Raw genomic sequence first — 17,590 nt, forward strand, 5'->3', positions numbered from 1 at the left:
GGGACTCCCGTTTTAAAGCAGCTCCTTATGGAGGCCGCCCTGACCCCTGCAGTTCCGGCACCGACCGCACCGCAGTCCGCACCGAAACCTTCTTCTTCGGCACCGGAGACGAGCGGTACCGCCACAGCACCGCGGCACCACAAGTCCTCCATCTCAGAAGCCAGCCCGGCGGCGCTCTCACTTTCACCTGGGACGAAGAAGGCGAAGGCTCCTGCGGTCGCGACTCCAGCACCGCAGTCCGAGCCTGGGAAGCCGTGCCGGCAGGCGCCGCACATCTGCCCGGCACCGGTGCTTCCCGTACCGTCGACTCCGGCCAGACAAGAGCCGTCGAGTCCGGTGCTTGATAGCTCCCCCGGCACGTGCCGTGGTCGAGCTCACGATCCCGACCACGCCGGAAACCTTCACAACGGCGAGGGACCTGATAGCGCTCACTGAGCCTTCCCTGCCTCAGCCCCCGGCACCGCCGGTGCGGGCTCTTCCATCTCTGGGAAAGCCAGCTATGCTCCAACCTCCATCTCTGGGAGCACAGGACAGGCACCGGTCCCGATCGAGATCTCGGCACCGATCCCGCTCACGCCGTCGTTCGCCATCTCGACGCCGCTCGCAGTCCCGGCACCGATCCTACTCTCGGCGCCGGTCGTACTCGCGGCACCGGTCCAGGTCCGATCTATAGACCGACGCTCAGCACGTCGCTCTGGCTCTCGGCACCGCTTCCCGACGGAGTCCATCGTACCGTCGGCGCACCCGATCCCGGTCGACCTCCCGGCACCGCGCTGGTCGTAGGTCCCGGTCCCGATCTCGGCACCGGTTCGACTCCCGGCACCGTTCCCCGGCACCGACTGTCACTCGGCACCAGTCATACAGCCTATCTGCCCCGCCTTGGCCGTCCAGACACCCTTCAGGCTCCTCGCGGCCAGACAGCGTGCTTTATGGGGATGTGGTCCAAGATCCGGAACAGCCCCAGCAGTGGTCCTTCTGGACGCCTTGGGCGTACCATCAAGCCCAAGGCGATCCTCTCCCGACGTCGAGATCTACTGTTACGAGTCGGGTGCCAGAAGCCACCATCAGCGTTCCTCCTCCGGGAACCGATATTGCCGAGTCACAGGACCCAGAGGCCGCCCCAGAATCGAGGAACCATCCTCTTGGAACATACACACCTGACATGAGGAGCCCGCGTCCATCTCTCCATCCTCCTCCTCACCGGCATGAGGCATGAGTGGCACTTCGACCCTGGCCGCCCCCCTAATTGACCTTTCGCGCTAGCAGGATCTGCTCCGCAGACGTGGCGTTGAGCCATCCAACCTAAGCAGGGAGTACGGTGCAAGAGGTTGAGGATCTGAGTGACATCTCTCGTCGATACACGCGAGGGTGCACTGCACTCCTTCATAGTGCACTATGTCACAAGGGGACTTATGTGCATCTCTCTAGCATCAGTTCCCATCCAACGGCCAGAGCGTCGGAGAAAAAGTACATGGTACCGCTAAGGGGATACAACTACCTGTAACCATCCTCCTCATGCTCTTGCTGGCGTTCCAAATCCTGTGAACGAGAAGGGAGCATCATGGCGGCCAGCCCCCGCCCGAAAATCGTAGGAGGCTAAACGTAATGGACCTGCGTGGCCGTAAGGTAGACTCCAAGGGGTTTACAGTAGTGTGGCAAACCAGCAAGCACTATAGGCAGGTACCGTGTTTTAATACCTGGCAGACCGATGGACAAGTGTTACTGAACTGATCCTGGCTAGATCTCCGCTCTGAGTTCAAAAGTCTCTAGAGAGGAAAAAAGGATCAAGACAGCTTACAGGCTGCCTCGACGCCGGGACTCAGCGGCGGAACCATCGCGTTCGGGGAATTACATAGAGACGATTTCTCTGTTGCAAGTCTCCGCTTACCTCCGGAGACTGCAGATACGAACAAAGACCTCCCGTTTGAAGGTCAGGGCCTCTTACTCGGAGAAGACGGACACCAAAGCTGCAAGCCTTAAAGATAACCGCGTGTAATATGCGCTCGCCTGGGCATGCCAAGCCGCAGACCAGCGGAGATCCTTTCGGCAAGCAACCTCAAGCGCCTTATCCCACCGACGCCCTGCAAGCTTTCATAACGAAGGCCGGGGACGGGAACCGACGACGCCAGTCCGAATTTCCCGGGGGGGGCAAAACAACGTACCACAAGCCGACCGGCGGACCGAAGCAAAAACATTTGGAAGGTGCGCCAGAGAGCAGAGCACCAGTCCTTCCGGAATCTCCTTTTCTTGTATTCCAACCGCCTTCTCGCTTCCTGCCGGCGTGGACGCCGAAACTTCAGATCGATGGGATCCTTTGCGCACGGTGTAGAGTGTTGGATACCCATCTCCGTTTATTTCGCCTCGCACACCCCCACCACGCCTCCCCCCATCCCCTCCGTAGGGGACCCTCTCACGAGTCATCTCTTCTGGCAGGAGGTCCTAACGCTTCTCGAACTCGGAGCTGCGATAGAAAGTGCCTCTGAACCTCAGAGGCCAGGGTTTTACTACTCCGTCCATATTTTTAATCCCCAGCTTTCGAAGGAGTCTCCGAACCCATCCTAAGCCTCCGCGGACTCAACGCCTTCGTAAGGAAGTTAGATTCCGCATAGGTGTCCTTGGGGTCTCTATCATTCCCTTCCCTGGATCCGGGAGACTGGTTCGCTGCTCTCGACATGCGACGCGTACTTTCATGTTTCGATACCCGCCTCACAGACGCTTTCTCCGCTTTGTGGTGCGGGACCGGCACTTTCAATTCTACGGTCCTGCTCCATTCGACCTGCTCTCTGCCCCACGAGTCTTCACGAATGTATGGCAGTAGTGGCCGTCTGCCTCCGTCGCTAGGGGATTGTGTCTTCCCTTGACCTGGACGACTGGCTGGTTCGCGCGCCCTCCCAAGCTCAGGTCGCCGTGCACATAACCAGTTATCAGGAACCTGTTCGAATCTCTAGGGCTCCTGATAAATTCGACAAGTCCATCCTCGCACCATCTCAGAGGATAGAATTCATCGGGCTGTCTTGGACTCTACGGTCGCGACAGCCTACTTCCACCAGCCGTTTCCAGGCACTACTCTCTATCATAGACAGCTGCAGCTTCCCCCGACCTCAGCCAAGGTCTGTCTCAGCCCTTAGCCCCATGGCGGCGTTACCTTTGTCACCAAGTACGACCAAACTCCGCCTGCGCCGCTGCAGATATGGTTAGCTCGGTTTACCGTCCACGCAGGGACGGACATGGACATCGTTTCACACTCACAGAGAGCGTCCTACACTCCTCTGATGGTGGCGAAATCCGCCCTGGTGTGGCGGTTTACCGTTTCCACCCCAGACAGCCGTCCATTTCTGTTAACAACAGACGCTCCTCTCTGGCTGGGAGCTCACATGGGTCTCGTCGAACACAGGCCGCTTGGTCGCGTCGGGAGCTGTCGCTGCACATAACATCAGGGAGCTGAAGCCGTCCGACCTCGCCTGCCAGGCGTTCTTCTCACCTGCCGAGCCGTCGTCTCTTAGTGCGCACGGACAACACCACCACGATGCACATTATAAACAAGCAGGGGGGACCCGCTCTCTCCCTCTTGTCAGGAGCGCGATGACACTGTGGAAGTTTTGTATAACCCACAGCATGATCTTGCAGCCTCTTTTCTTCAAGTCCAGAACGTGTTGGCAGACCGGCTCAGCAGGTCCTTTCTAGGCCTACGGAGGTTCCCTTCGTCCGGAGCATAGTCCATTCTCTCTTCCGGCGGTGGGGATTCCCAAATCGACCTCTTCGCCTCCCGCACCAACCGGAAGTGCCCCATGTTCTGCTCCTTCCGCGGTCTCGTCGGCAGCTCTCTCTCGGATGCATTCCTCCTACCTGGTCGAACCAGCTCACTATTGCCTTCCACCATTCCCGTTGGTGCACAGGGTCCTTTTGAAGTTACGCAGGACAGGCCAGGCTAATTCTCATCGCCCAGCGCGTGGCCTCGCAGGACTGGTACTCCACACTGTTGGACTGTCTAGCCAGTCGGTTCCCTGCTGGTCCATCAGGACTTGATATCACAAGACCACGGCAGGCTTCTCCATCCCGACCTCTGGTCCTCACCTGACTGGCGTGGCTCCTGGCTGGCTGAGCTCTGCGGAGCTGCGCTGTTCCACCCCATGCAGCAGTGCCCTGGGAAGTAGGAAACCTGCAACCAGGGCCTACCTACCTGGCAAAATAAAGCGGTTTTCTGCTGGTGTCAGTCACAAGAATGTCACCGGCTCAGGCTCCCATCCAAGTGATCTTGGATATCATATGGCACCTTAAACAACAGCCTCAGCGCCTCCTCTCCTCCGCGTTCACCTAGCTGCCATTTCTTCATTCATCAGGAGAGGCTCTTCCTCCGCCTTCTCTCACTCGATGGTCTCAAGGTTCCTCAAGGCCTGGAGGCTGTATCCCAGGTCCGCTGTCCGCCCCCTCTGGACCTCAATCTGTTCTCTCGAAACTAATGGCCCTCCTTTCGAACCCTTGCAACTGCTCTCTCCTGTACCTATCGTGGCAGGTGGCGTTCCTTGTGGCCTTACATCGGCCAGGATGAGTCTCTGAGCTTCGCGCTCTGGTAGCGGACCCGCCATACATGATATTCCATAAAGACAAGGTACAACTCCGTCCGCATCGGCCTTCCTGCCAAGGTGGTTCTCCATTCACCTGAACCAGACATTTTCCTTCTCAGTGTTTCTATCCTAACTCATGCATCTCGCAGAGAGCAGAGCTTGCATTCACTCGATGTTCGAGGCGCTGGCGTTCTACATTGACCGACCGACCCTTCCGAAAGACCTCCCAATAATTCACGTTGCCGTTGTAGACAGGATGAAAGCGTCACCCTGTCTCATCGCAAACAATCTCGTCCTGGTGACGCCTGCATTAAAACACTGTATGCCTTGGCTCACACTTCTCCAGACGAGAACTCGACATTCCATCGAAGCGCAAGCTTCCTCGATTGCCTTTCTAGCCCGTGTGCCTATACAGACATAAGTCGTGCAGCCATGTGTCGTCAAAGTGCACACCTTTTCTGCCCATTACGCCTTGTTACAGCAGTCCCGGACGATGCGGCTCTTGCTTGGCTGTGTCGCATATGACAGTCTCCACTCCGATCCCACCGCCTAGGTAAGGCTTGGATTCACCTACTTGGAATGGATATGAGCAAGCACTCAAAAAAGAAAGACGGTTACTCACCTTTTAACTGTGTTCTTCGAGATGTGTGCTCATACCATTGCACACACCTGCCTCCTTCGCCCACTGTTGGAGTAGCTGGCAAGAAGGAACTGAGGAGCGGACGGGTCGGCAGGGGTATATATGCGGTGCCGCAAGGGCGCCACACCAGGGGGCGCCTGCCAACCCGCCGGGTGTTGCTAGGGGAAAATTCTTCCAACGAACGTGCACGCGGCGCACGCACACCTACTTGGAATGGATATGAGCAACACATCTCGAAGAACAACAGTTACAAAGGTGAGTAACCGTCTTTTTTGTGCATTTTAAATTGAATTTTAATTTCCACACAGAGCTTGACACAAGTCACAAGTAATAATCTAGTAAATAAGAAATGCACCATTCACCATTTTCTAACATCATAAAAATGTAAAAATTAAGAATCTGAATAAATGTACATTATGCCAGTGGTTCTCAAACTAGGGCCGTCACTTGTTCAGGGAAAGCCCCTGTAGGGCCGGGCCAGTTTGTTTACCTGCCATGTTCACAGGTTTGGCTGATTGCGACTTCCACTGGCCGCAGTTTGCCACTCCAGGCCAATGGAGGCTGCGGGAAGTGGCGCGGGCCAAGGGATGTGCTGGCCGCCCTTCCTGCAGCCCCCATTGGCCTGGAGTGGCGATCCGCAGCCAGTCGGAGCAGTGATCGGCCAAACCTGTGGATGCGGCAGGTAAATAAATCGGCCTGCATGCCGGGAGCTTTACCTGAACAAGCGGCGGACTAGCTTTGAGAACCACTGCATTACTCTATGCAATTGATTAAAAATGTGTATCCCCATAGTTAGCACAAAAAAAGCCTCAAATTCAGTGTAAAAATTGTAATGGTTACCTATCAGGGAAAAACAAACCTTTATTTAGGAAAATAACTAAAAAATACAAATGAAAAACACAATTCAAATCAATTATTTAAATCAGGGTTTTCTGTTTGCTGATTTAAATCATGATTAAAATTGGTGATTTAAATCACTTTGATTCAAATCAGTCCATCCTGGTCTAGGTTAGGCAGTATACTTCTTTGAGCACGTCTCTCTCTTCACATGCATTTGCAAAGCACCACAGGCACCTGCAGTATTATAAAACCGATAACATTTCACTCCGTTTCATTAGTACAAGTAAAAACCAAAAAAAACGCTTACACTGAATCAATTTAATCCAAAACAGATTCAACAAGAACTATGCACCCATCACTGGTCTGCTCATCATGGGTAAAAATCGTCTGTTCCTTCCTCAGAGATGCATCCCTGAACTCTGACATGAAACTCAACTGAAGAGCTACAGTTTTAACCCATGTTTGAACTGCGTAAATCCATATCTACCGATTTATTTTGGAGCTCTAGCCACTGGCACATGGGTGGACATAGTCATTATTAGGGAGTACGTGGAGAATGAGACACCTTTGACAATATGTGCAATTAGCTTTTCCTAGGTTTTCAGATGTATTCACCTGACCATGTCTTTCAGACCTGGATCTGCAAACCTCTGCTACAGCCAGATCTGCACACAGTGTGGGCACACAATTGGGATACGGAAGAATTTAAAATTGCAGAAGCACAAAGATACTTCCATTCAATAGTGTTAGGTGGAAGAATCTCACCCTATAGCAGAGGTTCTCAAACTGGGGGGTGCGCCCCTGAATGTATTCTGGGGGGGATGTGAGAAACTTTAGGGGAAAAAAAAATCTTACTGCACACATTTTACCCACAATAACGAACAACTAGCAAAGCTGGTTCCTCCAGACATCAGGTCATCAGATAGCGCTATGCATTTGACTCTAGATGGCACTGCGCATTTTGACAGACTTCTGTTAAGCCTGCATAGCATTATATAAAGTCATTGTTGTCTGCACCTCAATCCGTTTGCTATAATGCAGTGTGCACATTTCATGGTAAGCAGCAACCACAGTCACAGTTTTGCTTTTGTTCTTTTTACAATGGATCATTGGCTTATTTGTGCAACAGCAAACAAAGGCTACTCAAATGATGGAATTGCTCTGCTCCAAAAAACAGGTGCATCCCATTAGACTAGTAACAACAATGTGATGCAAGTAAGCAGTATGTCACTTAAAATGTATATTACTGTATATTTAAATGGCTTTGTTTGAATCAATGCCTTACTGTTTTTAATATTCAGTGAGAGTTGCATGTTGATTTGCTTTTACTGGTATATGTACTTGTATGGTGGGAGAGGAGGACAAACTAGTACAGACACAAAGAAGTGGAGCGTGCTCAAATACATTTGAGAACCACTGTCCTATAGGATTCTTCTAGATGGTACTTCAGAACCACATGTATTAAAAACAAATTTACAAGTTCAATCTCTTCAGATGGAACGTTTGATGTACAGGGAATGCAAGATCTAGCCCCACTTACCTTGCATCCCACCTCCTGGGTTATGTAGTCCTCAGGATGTTGTTATAAGCACTGTGAATCCCAAACTCTCTCATTAAGAGAAGGCACTCAGATACTATGCTGATGGGTGCCAGTACAAAGCCAGAAGAGAGAGAATGAAACCATTATTTACACATTTTCTTTAGAAACAAACAAAACCCACAACAGCTGAATGGAGTTTGCTTCAGGTTTTCCTCAGTATTTAGCCAGTCATTCAGGGCACATCCCAGGACCTGGTGCCCAGCCTGGATAGCAGGATGTGTGCCAGCTATCTGCAGGAGAGATCTGCATAAGAAATAGTCTTCCTCCAGGTAGAAGAGCCTCTGTCATGGGGTGAGGTGGCTGAAGGAACAGAGGGCTCATTCCACGGTGGATCATCTAGTCCCAACCTACCTGTCTCCCAAACACAGCTGCCCAAGCTGGACTATGCTCTACACCAAGTGTGCACACCCCCATGCCACACCCTCAATACAGTTCCCTCTTGTGCACCAGGGCCAGCCCCGTGCTGCTGCGAGGGAGACCTTCACAGCTGGAGGGGCGGGAGCTGGATTTGCTTCCCAGTGACAATAATGACCAGGCCAAATACCAAAGCCTGTAGTTAATAGCAATGGGCCCAATTCAGCTATGCAGTAATTCCACTCACTTCCACTTGGGATTAATTTTGCCCAGCTTCTTTCACACAGTGGCAGAATGGAGACTGGGTCCATTAGTCACCCTGAGCAGTAATGTCATCAATCACTCATTTTAAGTGCCAGGTCCCCAGTCTGAGGCAATTAACTGCTGTCATTCAGCTTCCAATAGATTCATGACAAAAATATCAATAAACAAAGTGAAGCAAGAGTGGGAATACCTGACGGGTTAACTTTGTGCAGTTGTGAAATCAAAGTCTACCCAGGAGTGCGCCGCAAAGCTCTAAAACCAACGCCACTGGTAAAGTGCACTAATGAGGCAGCTAGAATGTAAGTGTCAGGTCAATACACGTTTTTATTACATGGAGGCTTGGCATGCAGATAAGATCCTGCCAACTTCCTGCTGAAGATGCCATCTCCAAGCTGCAGCTAAGACCGATCACTATGGTCTGTTTGAATTTAGTGGTTATAGAAAGGAATTAAAAAGTAACTGAAACCATGTTTCTTTTTGACTCCAAAGTAAGAAACAATTGTGTGGTGGGACACAGACTGGAAGGTATCCATCTACAAGCCACATGTTTCATAGCAGAGTAGAGAGTTGAACAATGAAGCAGAGGCTTTAATGGGCTCCCAGAGAGGTGGGCAGCATTCAGGTCATCTCGGAGCACAGGATTTACGATGTATTTTACTCTTCAGTGCTCCTCTGTGTTCCTCACGGCAGGGCAGGACAGGAGCCCACAGTGACTGAGGGGTAAGGAGAGCAAAAGACTCATCTTCAGTCTCCTACAGCTAAAGCAGTTTTCTAATAATACCAAGAATAAGTCCAAGTTAAATGGATCCTAAGCCTCAAAACTAGTAGAAGAGCAGTGTGTGGCTGAATACATTGCACAAGGGTAGGTAAAATGGGACTGCACAAGCCACTGGAAAACAGGCACAAATGCAGTCACTTGTTTTAACCATGTTATCATTTCAGCAATCCAGAGACAAAATAGACTAAATACTGTTTCTCAGTGGAGCACAAGAACAACCAGACTGGATCAGACACAAGGACCCAGCTTTTCCTGTATTCTGTCTTCAGCTGTGGCTAGCAGCAGATGTTTCAGAGGAAGATGTAGGAAATCCCACATTAGGCAGATGCAAGAGTGCTGGGGGGTGAGGGAGCAAGTGTGCCCCCCACATTAGGTCTCCTAATCCCCAACTATTAGAGGTTGTTTTAAATCCTGAATCTCGAGATTCCAAAACATATTAATTCTTGACGTTCTTGTAACAAATGTCAAATCCCTTTTGGAATCTTGCTCACAACTTGTCCATTACAACATCCTGCGGCAATAGTTCTACAGTTTAATTACAGGTTGTGAAACCCACTTAATTCCATGTTAAACCACCTTAAGGTAAATATGTATATGGGCCTCCAGATCCAGCAAGCCTGATGGCTGTCCCTCAGCACTACACCTATGACTTCGGAAAAAGACACTCTGAGACTCACCTAAGTAACCAAGTGTTCTTGCTGCTGTTACCTCTTCTTCCCCCCCTGCCTATTACTTCTCACTCTGGTTGCGTCTAGTTGTAAGTTAGACTGTAACCTCTTCAGGGCAGGGACGGTATCTCTTATATGTTTGTACAGAGCCAAGCACCAATCAGATCCTGACTAGGGTCTTGTGCGCTACTACAATACAAATAATACAGAATACTTTAAACCTCTGGTTATCTGAAGACGGGAGCGGAAGATGGGGTGGATCGCTCCATAACTGCCCTGTTCTGTACGCTCCTCCTGACGCTCTGGTACAGGCCACTGTTGGAGACAGGATACTGGGCAAGATGGACCATGGTCTGAGCCAGTAAGGTAGCTCTTATCTTCTCACGACTTACCGAAATGCTTTATTCATCATCTGATAGTTAAAGTGCTCAGGAGCTAGTCCTACCACCACGGCATTGGGATCATTTGTAGGTATCCCTGGAAAATTAAAACCAAAACACAACCCCTCAGATTTACTTACTATAAAAAACATTTGTAAACAACAATTTTTGTCTTATGACCAGTGAGCGAATTAGTTTATACGTAACAATATACATTCAGCCTTCCATGTGGCTAAATGCCTCCCAGGACCTCCGATACAAAGTTAGAATAGAAGGGCTTCGTGCAGGGCAGCTAAGAAGCATTGGCAGAGGGAAATATTATCATTGCCTACAACCCGCATAGCTTGTGGAGAGGCTGCTCGGACATGCCACTTCTACAGTACAGGGCTCTATTAGCAGACAAGATCCACAGAGGATCCCTAAATAGGGGAATCAGAAACTTCTTGATCCATAAGGTGACTGTCTCCAGTGCAACTCCAACCTCCTTCCCTCCAAGCTGCTCCAGAGAGATTTACCGCAGCATGTGCGCAGAGAGTATGCAGTCCTAGCATGCAGCTATTTCTCAGCTTATCCCTTCACCCAGCAGCAGAGCAGTAGTTCCACTGTGCCAGGACTTCTAGAAGCTGAGGGGGACGGGTCATCTGGCCCACACTTAATCTAAATATGGCAGAAGCCATTAAATAGTCAACATTGACCAGTTACCACGGACAGCTCCCATTTTAAGTATAAGGGAAAACTACAGCATCTCAGGAAGCAATCCTTTGTGGAACCTGGAGGGACACATGCGGACATTTTAATGGTGACCACTATGAATAAAAGGTAAAAGGATTGCACTGTTCCCAGTGCCCTGTAGAAGAAGAGGAGTAAAACAATGAATGGCTTCTCTCTTCCTGCACAAATGCACAAACTAGGAAATCTGAACAGGAAATTATAACCCTCTGAAACATGGAGCAGCTCTAACTTCCATGATTCTTGCTGATTACAATCCACAAGGACCACTGTGAGGAGGAAAGTGGGCAGTCAGGTCAATAGCAACTGATGGAATAGGGTCTCAAGATCCCAGAGGCAGATGAGATTGGATTCATTAGTTGATAACACTTGGGGTTAGCACTTTCCTGTCGAACACGGAGGCAAGTATTAATTTTTGGTTTTCAGAAGAAGTGTTATCTTCTTTGGTTTAACACATTGAAACCCTTTCATTTTAAAAGTAGACTGTGAGTACAGTTAGCCATTGGACAACAGACGTCAGCATTTCTTGACAAAAGGCACTTTTAGTTCTGTCCTCAGATCCATAAGTACATGCACATAAAAGGGATTAATTTATGTCTTTCAGCACTGACACAGATAAAGGAGTTGATGTGTCAGGAATCTGCTGTTCTCCACAAGGCATGTAACTCCAGATCAGTAATTGTGATGACAGATCCACCCAACCACACATATGGAAAGATTTAGCTAGTGTAGGGACAGAGTATACAAAGTCTTCACTTCTATCACCATCATCTGAAACAGAAATCTCTGAATGCTTAATTTACATGGTTAGTTTCCAGGTGTTTTGCACGTTAATTAGACAGGGATGTAGTAAATTTCAGCGAGTGTTTTGCTCTCTTCTGGTTATGGAAAGTTCTGCTTGGGGCGAGATTTCTTTTTGGCAGCCATGGTTGTAAATGTCATTCTGGTTATGATGGAAAATCTCTATCCAGAGAGGAAGGCCTTGCAGCAGGACCTGAAGGTCATCACACTTTGGATTAGTCTCTTCTGCAGGTTCGTTACACAGCCAGGTGCCCTTCAGAATATCTTACCTCCAGTTCTCACATGCTTTGTCCTGCACTGTTCTAGAGGAGCACAACTTTTGTGTCAGTTCTCAGATGGTGATGTTATCTCTAACGTAGCTAGGACGTGGCCCACTAATACCTTTGCAGAACAGAATCAAGTCATAGAACCAGCAGTGGAAGCAGAGTTGAAGCTAGTGTAGAGACAGAAGCACAAGGGTGAGGCAGGCAGCAGCATCATGCACATGCTGGCGTTTCTGCACTGCTATCCTTGCTGGAATAACTAGCACTTATGTGCCTCAACAGGTCTGAAGTCAAACAGATTACTGTCCTGTGTCTCATAGTGCACATCTTTCAGCTAACCCAGAGAGCCAAATACAAAATGTAGCACTCAGAGACACCATGCAGATTAAGACACTCTCTGAAATCATCTGGGTCCATTAACTAAAGAATGGATTACACTCATCCGTGACCAATCTTATATGGGGAAAATTGGAAGAACAATCCAACAGTAGTTACTAACAGAAATTTAAAACATTCTTCATTTTACTTAACTGTTTCAGGAATGCTACTGAGAGTATGTATGAGAGACTCTGCATATGGAAAAGACCCCAAAATACCCAATGCGGTCCACGTTGAGTCTAATCAATGCACAGAAGTGGCACTGGTTTAACTAAACTGATTTAGAAACAAACTGCAGATCCTGGCCTAGATAAGGGTTGTTGAGAGCATGAATACAGATGCTATCCCCAGCTACAGGGATCTGATTTAAAAAACGGAAAGAACAGATTACAGTTTCGCTGCCCATAGCCCATTGAGACTTTTCTGAAGAACACTAAATAGAATGTTGGATGAAATTTAAATAGAAAATTCCCAGCTTCTGGCATGAAAGGATAAGAACCTACTGAAATCATAAACCTGTTAGGACTAAAATTTTTGGCATGTGTGTTTGGAGGGGGGGTGAGAGAGGGAACAATACCAAATGATCCACAAATCTGTCACCCTTTGAATTAAAATTAAGGGATATTAAGATTCTGATTGTCTGCAAATCAGGTTAATTTAGAATCTGGATATTTTCATTTTTCCTCAGTATAAAAACTTACTGGTAACACAATACATGTTTAATAATTCATGATAAATGACAGTAAAATGCCTTAGGTTTTTACATTTGATAATCACAAAACTGATATGTGATAATATCAAATCCATTGCAGTAGCTTTCTGGTTGAGTTTAAACTGAAAATTTTCAGCAATTCTTCCCATCACTGGTCTAGAAATGCGTGCAGGACAATTTTTTCTTTAACAGATTTCATTTTTTTTGTATTAAAGCTAATGTTAAAAAAATTACATAATACATAGGTTGTAAGAAGAGTGTCTGTACGTCTGGGTATAGTGCTTAGATTATCCACAAATACGGCATTTGTTTTTAAAAGTCATATGATACAGAGAGTACATAATCAGCAATAACACAAATTTAGGTGAATAAATTTAAGAACACAGTTTAGATATTAGCATCCAAGTATTCTACTCTGTTGTCTAACCTTGCTCAAAGCAAGGCCAGATACAGTGGTAAAAAAAATGCACTGCACCAGTGTCAGACCAAGAACTGGGAGAACTGCTATCAGTGTTCTCAGTGTAGACAAGGACCCTATAGAATCTTATAAGAAAACTTCAGTTTCCCTACACTTTGGTACACACATTCTATAAAACATTTGACATTTACAGAGTACACCCCAAATTTCAGATATAGTAACTCCTCACTTAATGTCCTCTCGCTTAATGTTGTTTCGATCTTACATCCCTGCTCCATTACAGAACCTGATCATTTAAAGTGGTGCAATGCTCTGCTATAATGTTGTTTGGTTGCCTTCTTTGTCCACAGATGGCAGCTCCCCTATCAGCTCCCATATGCTGCCCCAGTGCCTCCCGCCCACCAGCAGACCCCACGGATCAGCGCCTCCTGAACTGCTGCAAACAAGCTGATTGCCGTGGGCAGGAGGCAGGGGAGGGAGGGGGAGGAGCGAGGATCCAGCGTGCAGAGTAAAGGGGGAGGAGGAGGAGGGTGGGGAAGAAGAGGCGTGTTAAGGGTGGGGGCTTGGAGGAAGGGGTGGAGAGGGCAGACAGAGGTTTGAGCCCCCCGCCCCTGGTACTTGCACAGTAGGGGAAGCTGCAGCTGCTGCTGCACAACGTGCTTCTCCTAGCCTATGGCACCTTCAGCGTCCTTGTCTGCCTCATTGTCTCCAGTGCCAGTGGGCTATGCCTGTGTGGGGTAAGGCGGGGGCACCTCCCATTGCTTCATACTCAGCAATGATGATTGTAGTATTCAATTGTTTCTTTAAAATTGTTTAAAACTTATACCTGTAGTAAATTGCTTGTTTAAAATTTATATAATGCCTTTTATCTGGCAAAAAAAAATTTCCCTGGAACCTAACACCCTCTGTTTACATTAATTCTTATGGGGAAATTGAATTCGCTTAACATCGTTTTGCTTAAAGTCGCATTTTTCAGGAACATAACTACAACATTAAGTAAGGAGTTACTGTAAAACGAGTTTAGCTGTCCTCCAAATCTGAAATGCATAGAGGAATGGCATTTTATCAGCTTATCCAAAGGTTTTGGCTGTCTCTTCCCACACACCCTCAAGACACACAGATAATCAGAGTTTATTTGTAGATGAACAACAGAGTCTGACTTCAGGAGGTTTCTGAAAATTAACTTTCTTTAAAGTAAAGAAATGCACACCTATTGATGACTGCACAGCAATCCAGGTCTCAAGCATTCATCATTGTGGTAGCTTATGGATTGTGATGATTTTGCTAACCTACACAAACAGTCCATTGAGCATGCAGAATATAGCACAGTTCCTGGTGCTGAAGTTTAATTAAAATCAGCAAAAAACACATTACAACACCGTAGCTGGGTACCTATAGTAATTCATAAAACTAGCCAGTTTATTCCCCAGAGGTGGGGTCCTCTGAACACTTCTTGGAGCACTAACAATCCTGCATCCTTATCATAGGCGCTGACTCCGTGAGCGTTCCAGGACTGCAGCATCCATGGAAAAATAATAGTGGGTGCTCAACATCCACAACCCACCCGCCAATCAGCTGTTCAGCAGGCCCCCCCGATCAGCTCTTCTCCCTCCCTCCTCAGTGCCTCCCATCTGCTGCCAATCAGCTCTTCGGTGGCAGGCGGGAGGCGCTAGGAGGGAGAGGGAGTAGCAGGAGTGGGAAGAGGTGGAGCAAGGGCGGGACATGCTTGGGAGAAGCAGGGGCTGGAAGAGGCAGAAGGAGGGTAGAGCCTTGGGGGAAGGAGTAGAGCACTCCCGGGGGAAGCTGTATGTCAGTGCCTGTGATCCTTATTTTCATTTTAATCTCCATACTACCTGTATGCCCTGTATGGTCACACCTGTCCTTTGGGCAGAAGACAGCGGGAAGCAACCGGGGCCAAAGGTCCAATCTTGGTCCTGAATTTGTGCAAGGGAACATTGCACAGCAGTCCTTCACCCTACGTAGGACTTATACCACCTTTCCCACTACCACTCCTCATACCCCTACTCTGTCCCCAATCCTTGACAGCTCAAACAAAATATCATGCTAGTCTGCCTCTGGTAGTGGAGGTTGATAACATCTCACGGTGAACAGACACAAATGACACATGAAAGTACCATTCAGTCAATTTACAGCATTGGGCAAAGATGGTTATGTATCTGAATTGAGAAGGAATGGGCACTCTGGAGGGGATACAACAGCTGTTTTAAGGGCTCAAGAACACTACAGGACAGGAAGTAAATCAATGGGATACAATAATCTATAGATGAGTTTAAGTAGGCGGAATGCAATTACCCAAATAGACAGGTGGTCAAAATAAATATGGAATGAATTACTCCTCTGATAAGTGCTAGGGGCCTTTTAATGACCGAGAATCTCAGCTTCACATCTTAAATGACAGGGATGGGATCTCACATATTTACATGGGACAGACAATTGTAAAAGTTCCATCAACTAATATTATTTCAATAAGGCTCACCAAGGCTGCTCCCAGGTTCAGCTGATCACCACCTTACCTCTGAAATCTTGCAAAGCATTGTTGTCCACCAGCAACAGGGGCCGGACCTGCTTTTGCTCCAGGAGGTTTCTAGCCGCAGTCAAAGATGTGAAGATTTCATCTTCTGCAATGTCAAATTCCAGTGTCTTCAGCCTCTCCAGAAGGTCTCTTTTGCTCTCTTTGGTTGTGTTGGTCACGAATCTAATGGCAACTGGAGCATTGCGTAATCTAATCCAGGGAAAGCAAAGCTGAGTTGACTAGAGAATTGTGTTACATACAACATATATTTTTAGTGCCTTTCACTCATTTTCTTTCTATTTTAAAGGGACACTCGGTATATAAGCAACCTCTGAAAAGATAATCCCCTTCCCTTGCTGCACCTTAGATTACAGATGCCAAAAAACTGTAAACAGCTGGTGAACTTCTGACCATTTAACTTGTTTATTTTTTGTTTTTCAATCAGTTGGGTCAAGAATCAGTCTTAAGGCCCATTGCCCAACAAAAGCAGTCAGGGTCCTCAGTAGGAAGAGAACTTCTTCCACTGGAGCTAAAGGAGTAATGTGCCAGTAGCAACAGCATTCTCTATGTGGAGCAGCCACTAAAGCAGAACATGTCACATGGTTAGAGTATTGCATCTGTGATGTTGGCAGACAAGTGGGGCCAGGTGAGCAGGCATGGGATGGGAGGTGGGGGCACACACAACGGACAGCGTGGCGCATATGGGGCTGCTGGGGGGTCACAGACGGGTTCAGAAGAGCTAGTGGGGGGGAAGACTAGGACAGAAACTGAATGGGCGTGGGGGTGTAGGGACATGTGGATGGCGGGAGGAGGGGTGGCTGTGAGAGGGTGCAGGATGGGGATGGGGAGGGGTGGTGCAGGAACATATGGGGATGGGTAGAGGCGGGGTGGCTGAGAAGGTGCAGGAACACATGGGAATGGGGGGAGGGGTGCAGAGACACATAGGGATGGGGGAGCAGGGGTGGCTGAGTGAGAGGGCAGGGATACATGGGGACAGAGGGAAAGGGTGGCTAAATAGAGGTGCAGGGCCACATGGGGATGGGGATGGGATGGCTCAGTGAGGGAGCAGGGACACATGGGGTCAGAGGAAAAGGATGGCTGAGTAAGAGTCCAGGGACACATGGGGAGGGAGAGGGGGGTACTGAATGGGGGTGCAGGGACACATGGGAACAGGGGCACATGTGCCTGACTGAATGAGAGAGGCTAGGAGTGAGCCAGGGTCTGCATAAGAGGGGGCCTCCCCTACTCCCTAACATTCCCCCCTCCAAAAAAACCTGCTCCATACTTCTCCCACCCATACTCAACAACCCTCCAGGTTCACACCCAGTCTTCTTCCAGCAATTACTTCCCTCTTCCTCAGCTCCTCTGCTATGCCTGACTCCCCTAAGCCTTTGCACTTCTTTTGAGAGATGTGGGAAATACATTTCTGTATTGTAGCTTAAATGAATTATTACTCAAAGTTCTGCATGAATATGCCTAGTAAGGAATCTATTTCTCAAAAAATCATTTCCTGAATCTTTTTTTTTGGTCTGCATCGTTGCAGACATACTTGCTGACGGGTATTTTGAAATAAATTATCAAAATAATTAAAACTGGTGTGATTATATTGTGTTACTTTGACAAAGAAAATATGCAGAATTTTAAAATCTTGTGTGCAGAATTTTTAA

General features: G+C 48.2%; 1 protein-coding gene across 3 annotated transcripts in view; it reads right to left on the minus strand.

The window, feature by feature from the left end:
* HDHD2 (haloacid dehalogenase like hydrolase domain containing 2) overlaps positions 1–17,590 on the minus strand; it is a 31,523-nt gene that overhangs the window by 8,389 nt on the left and 5,544 nt on the right. For all 3 annotated transcript variants that reach the window (XM_032798449.2, XM_032798448.2, XM_032798450.2), the window contains 2 exons: positions 15,925–16,133; positions 10,102–10,186 (listed from right to left, as the gene is read on the minus strand). In XM_032798449.2, coding sequence (XP_032654340.1) covers positions 10,102–10,186; positions 15,925–16,133 — 294 coding nt within the window. The remainder of the gene's footprint in view (positions 1–10,101; positions 10,187–15,924; positions 16,134–17,590) is intronic.

The sequence above is a fragment of the Chelonoidis abingdonii genome, chromosome 6 (assembly GCF_003597395.2).
Source record: "Chelonoidis abingdonii isolate Lonesome George chromosome 6, CheloAbing_2.0, whole genome shotgun sequence".
NCBI lineage: Eukaryota > Metazoa > Chordata > Testudines > Testudinidae > Chelonoidis > Chelonoidis abingdonii.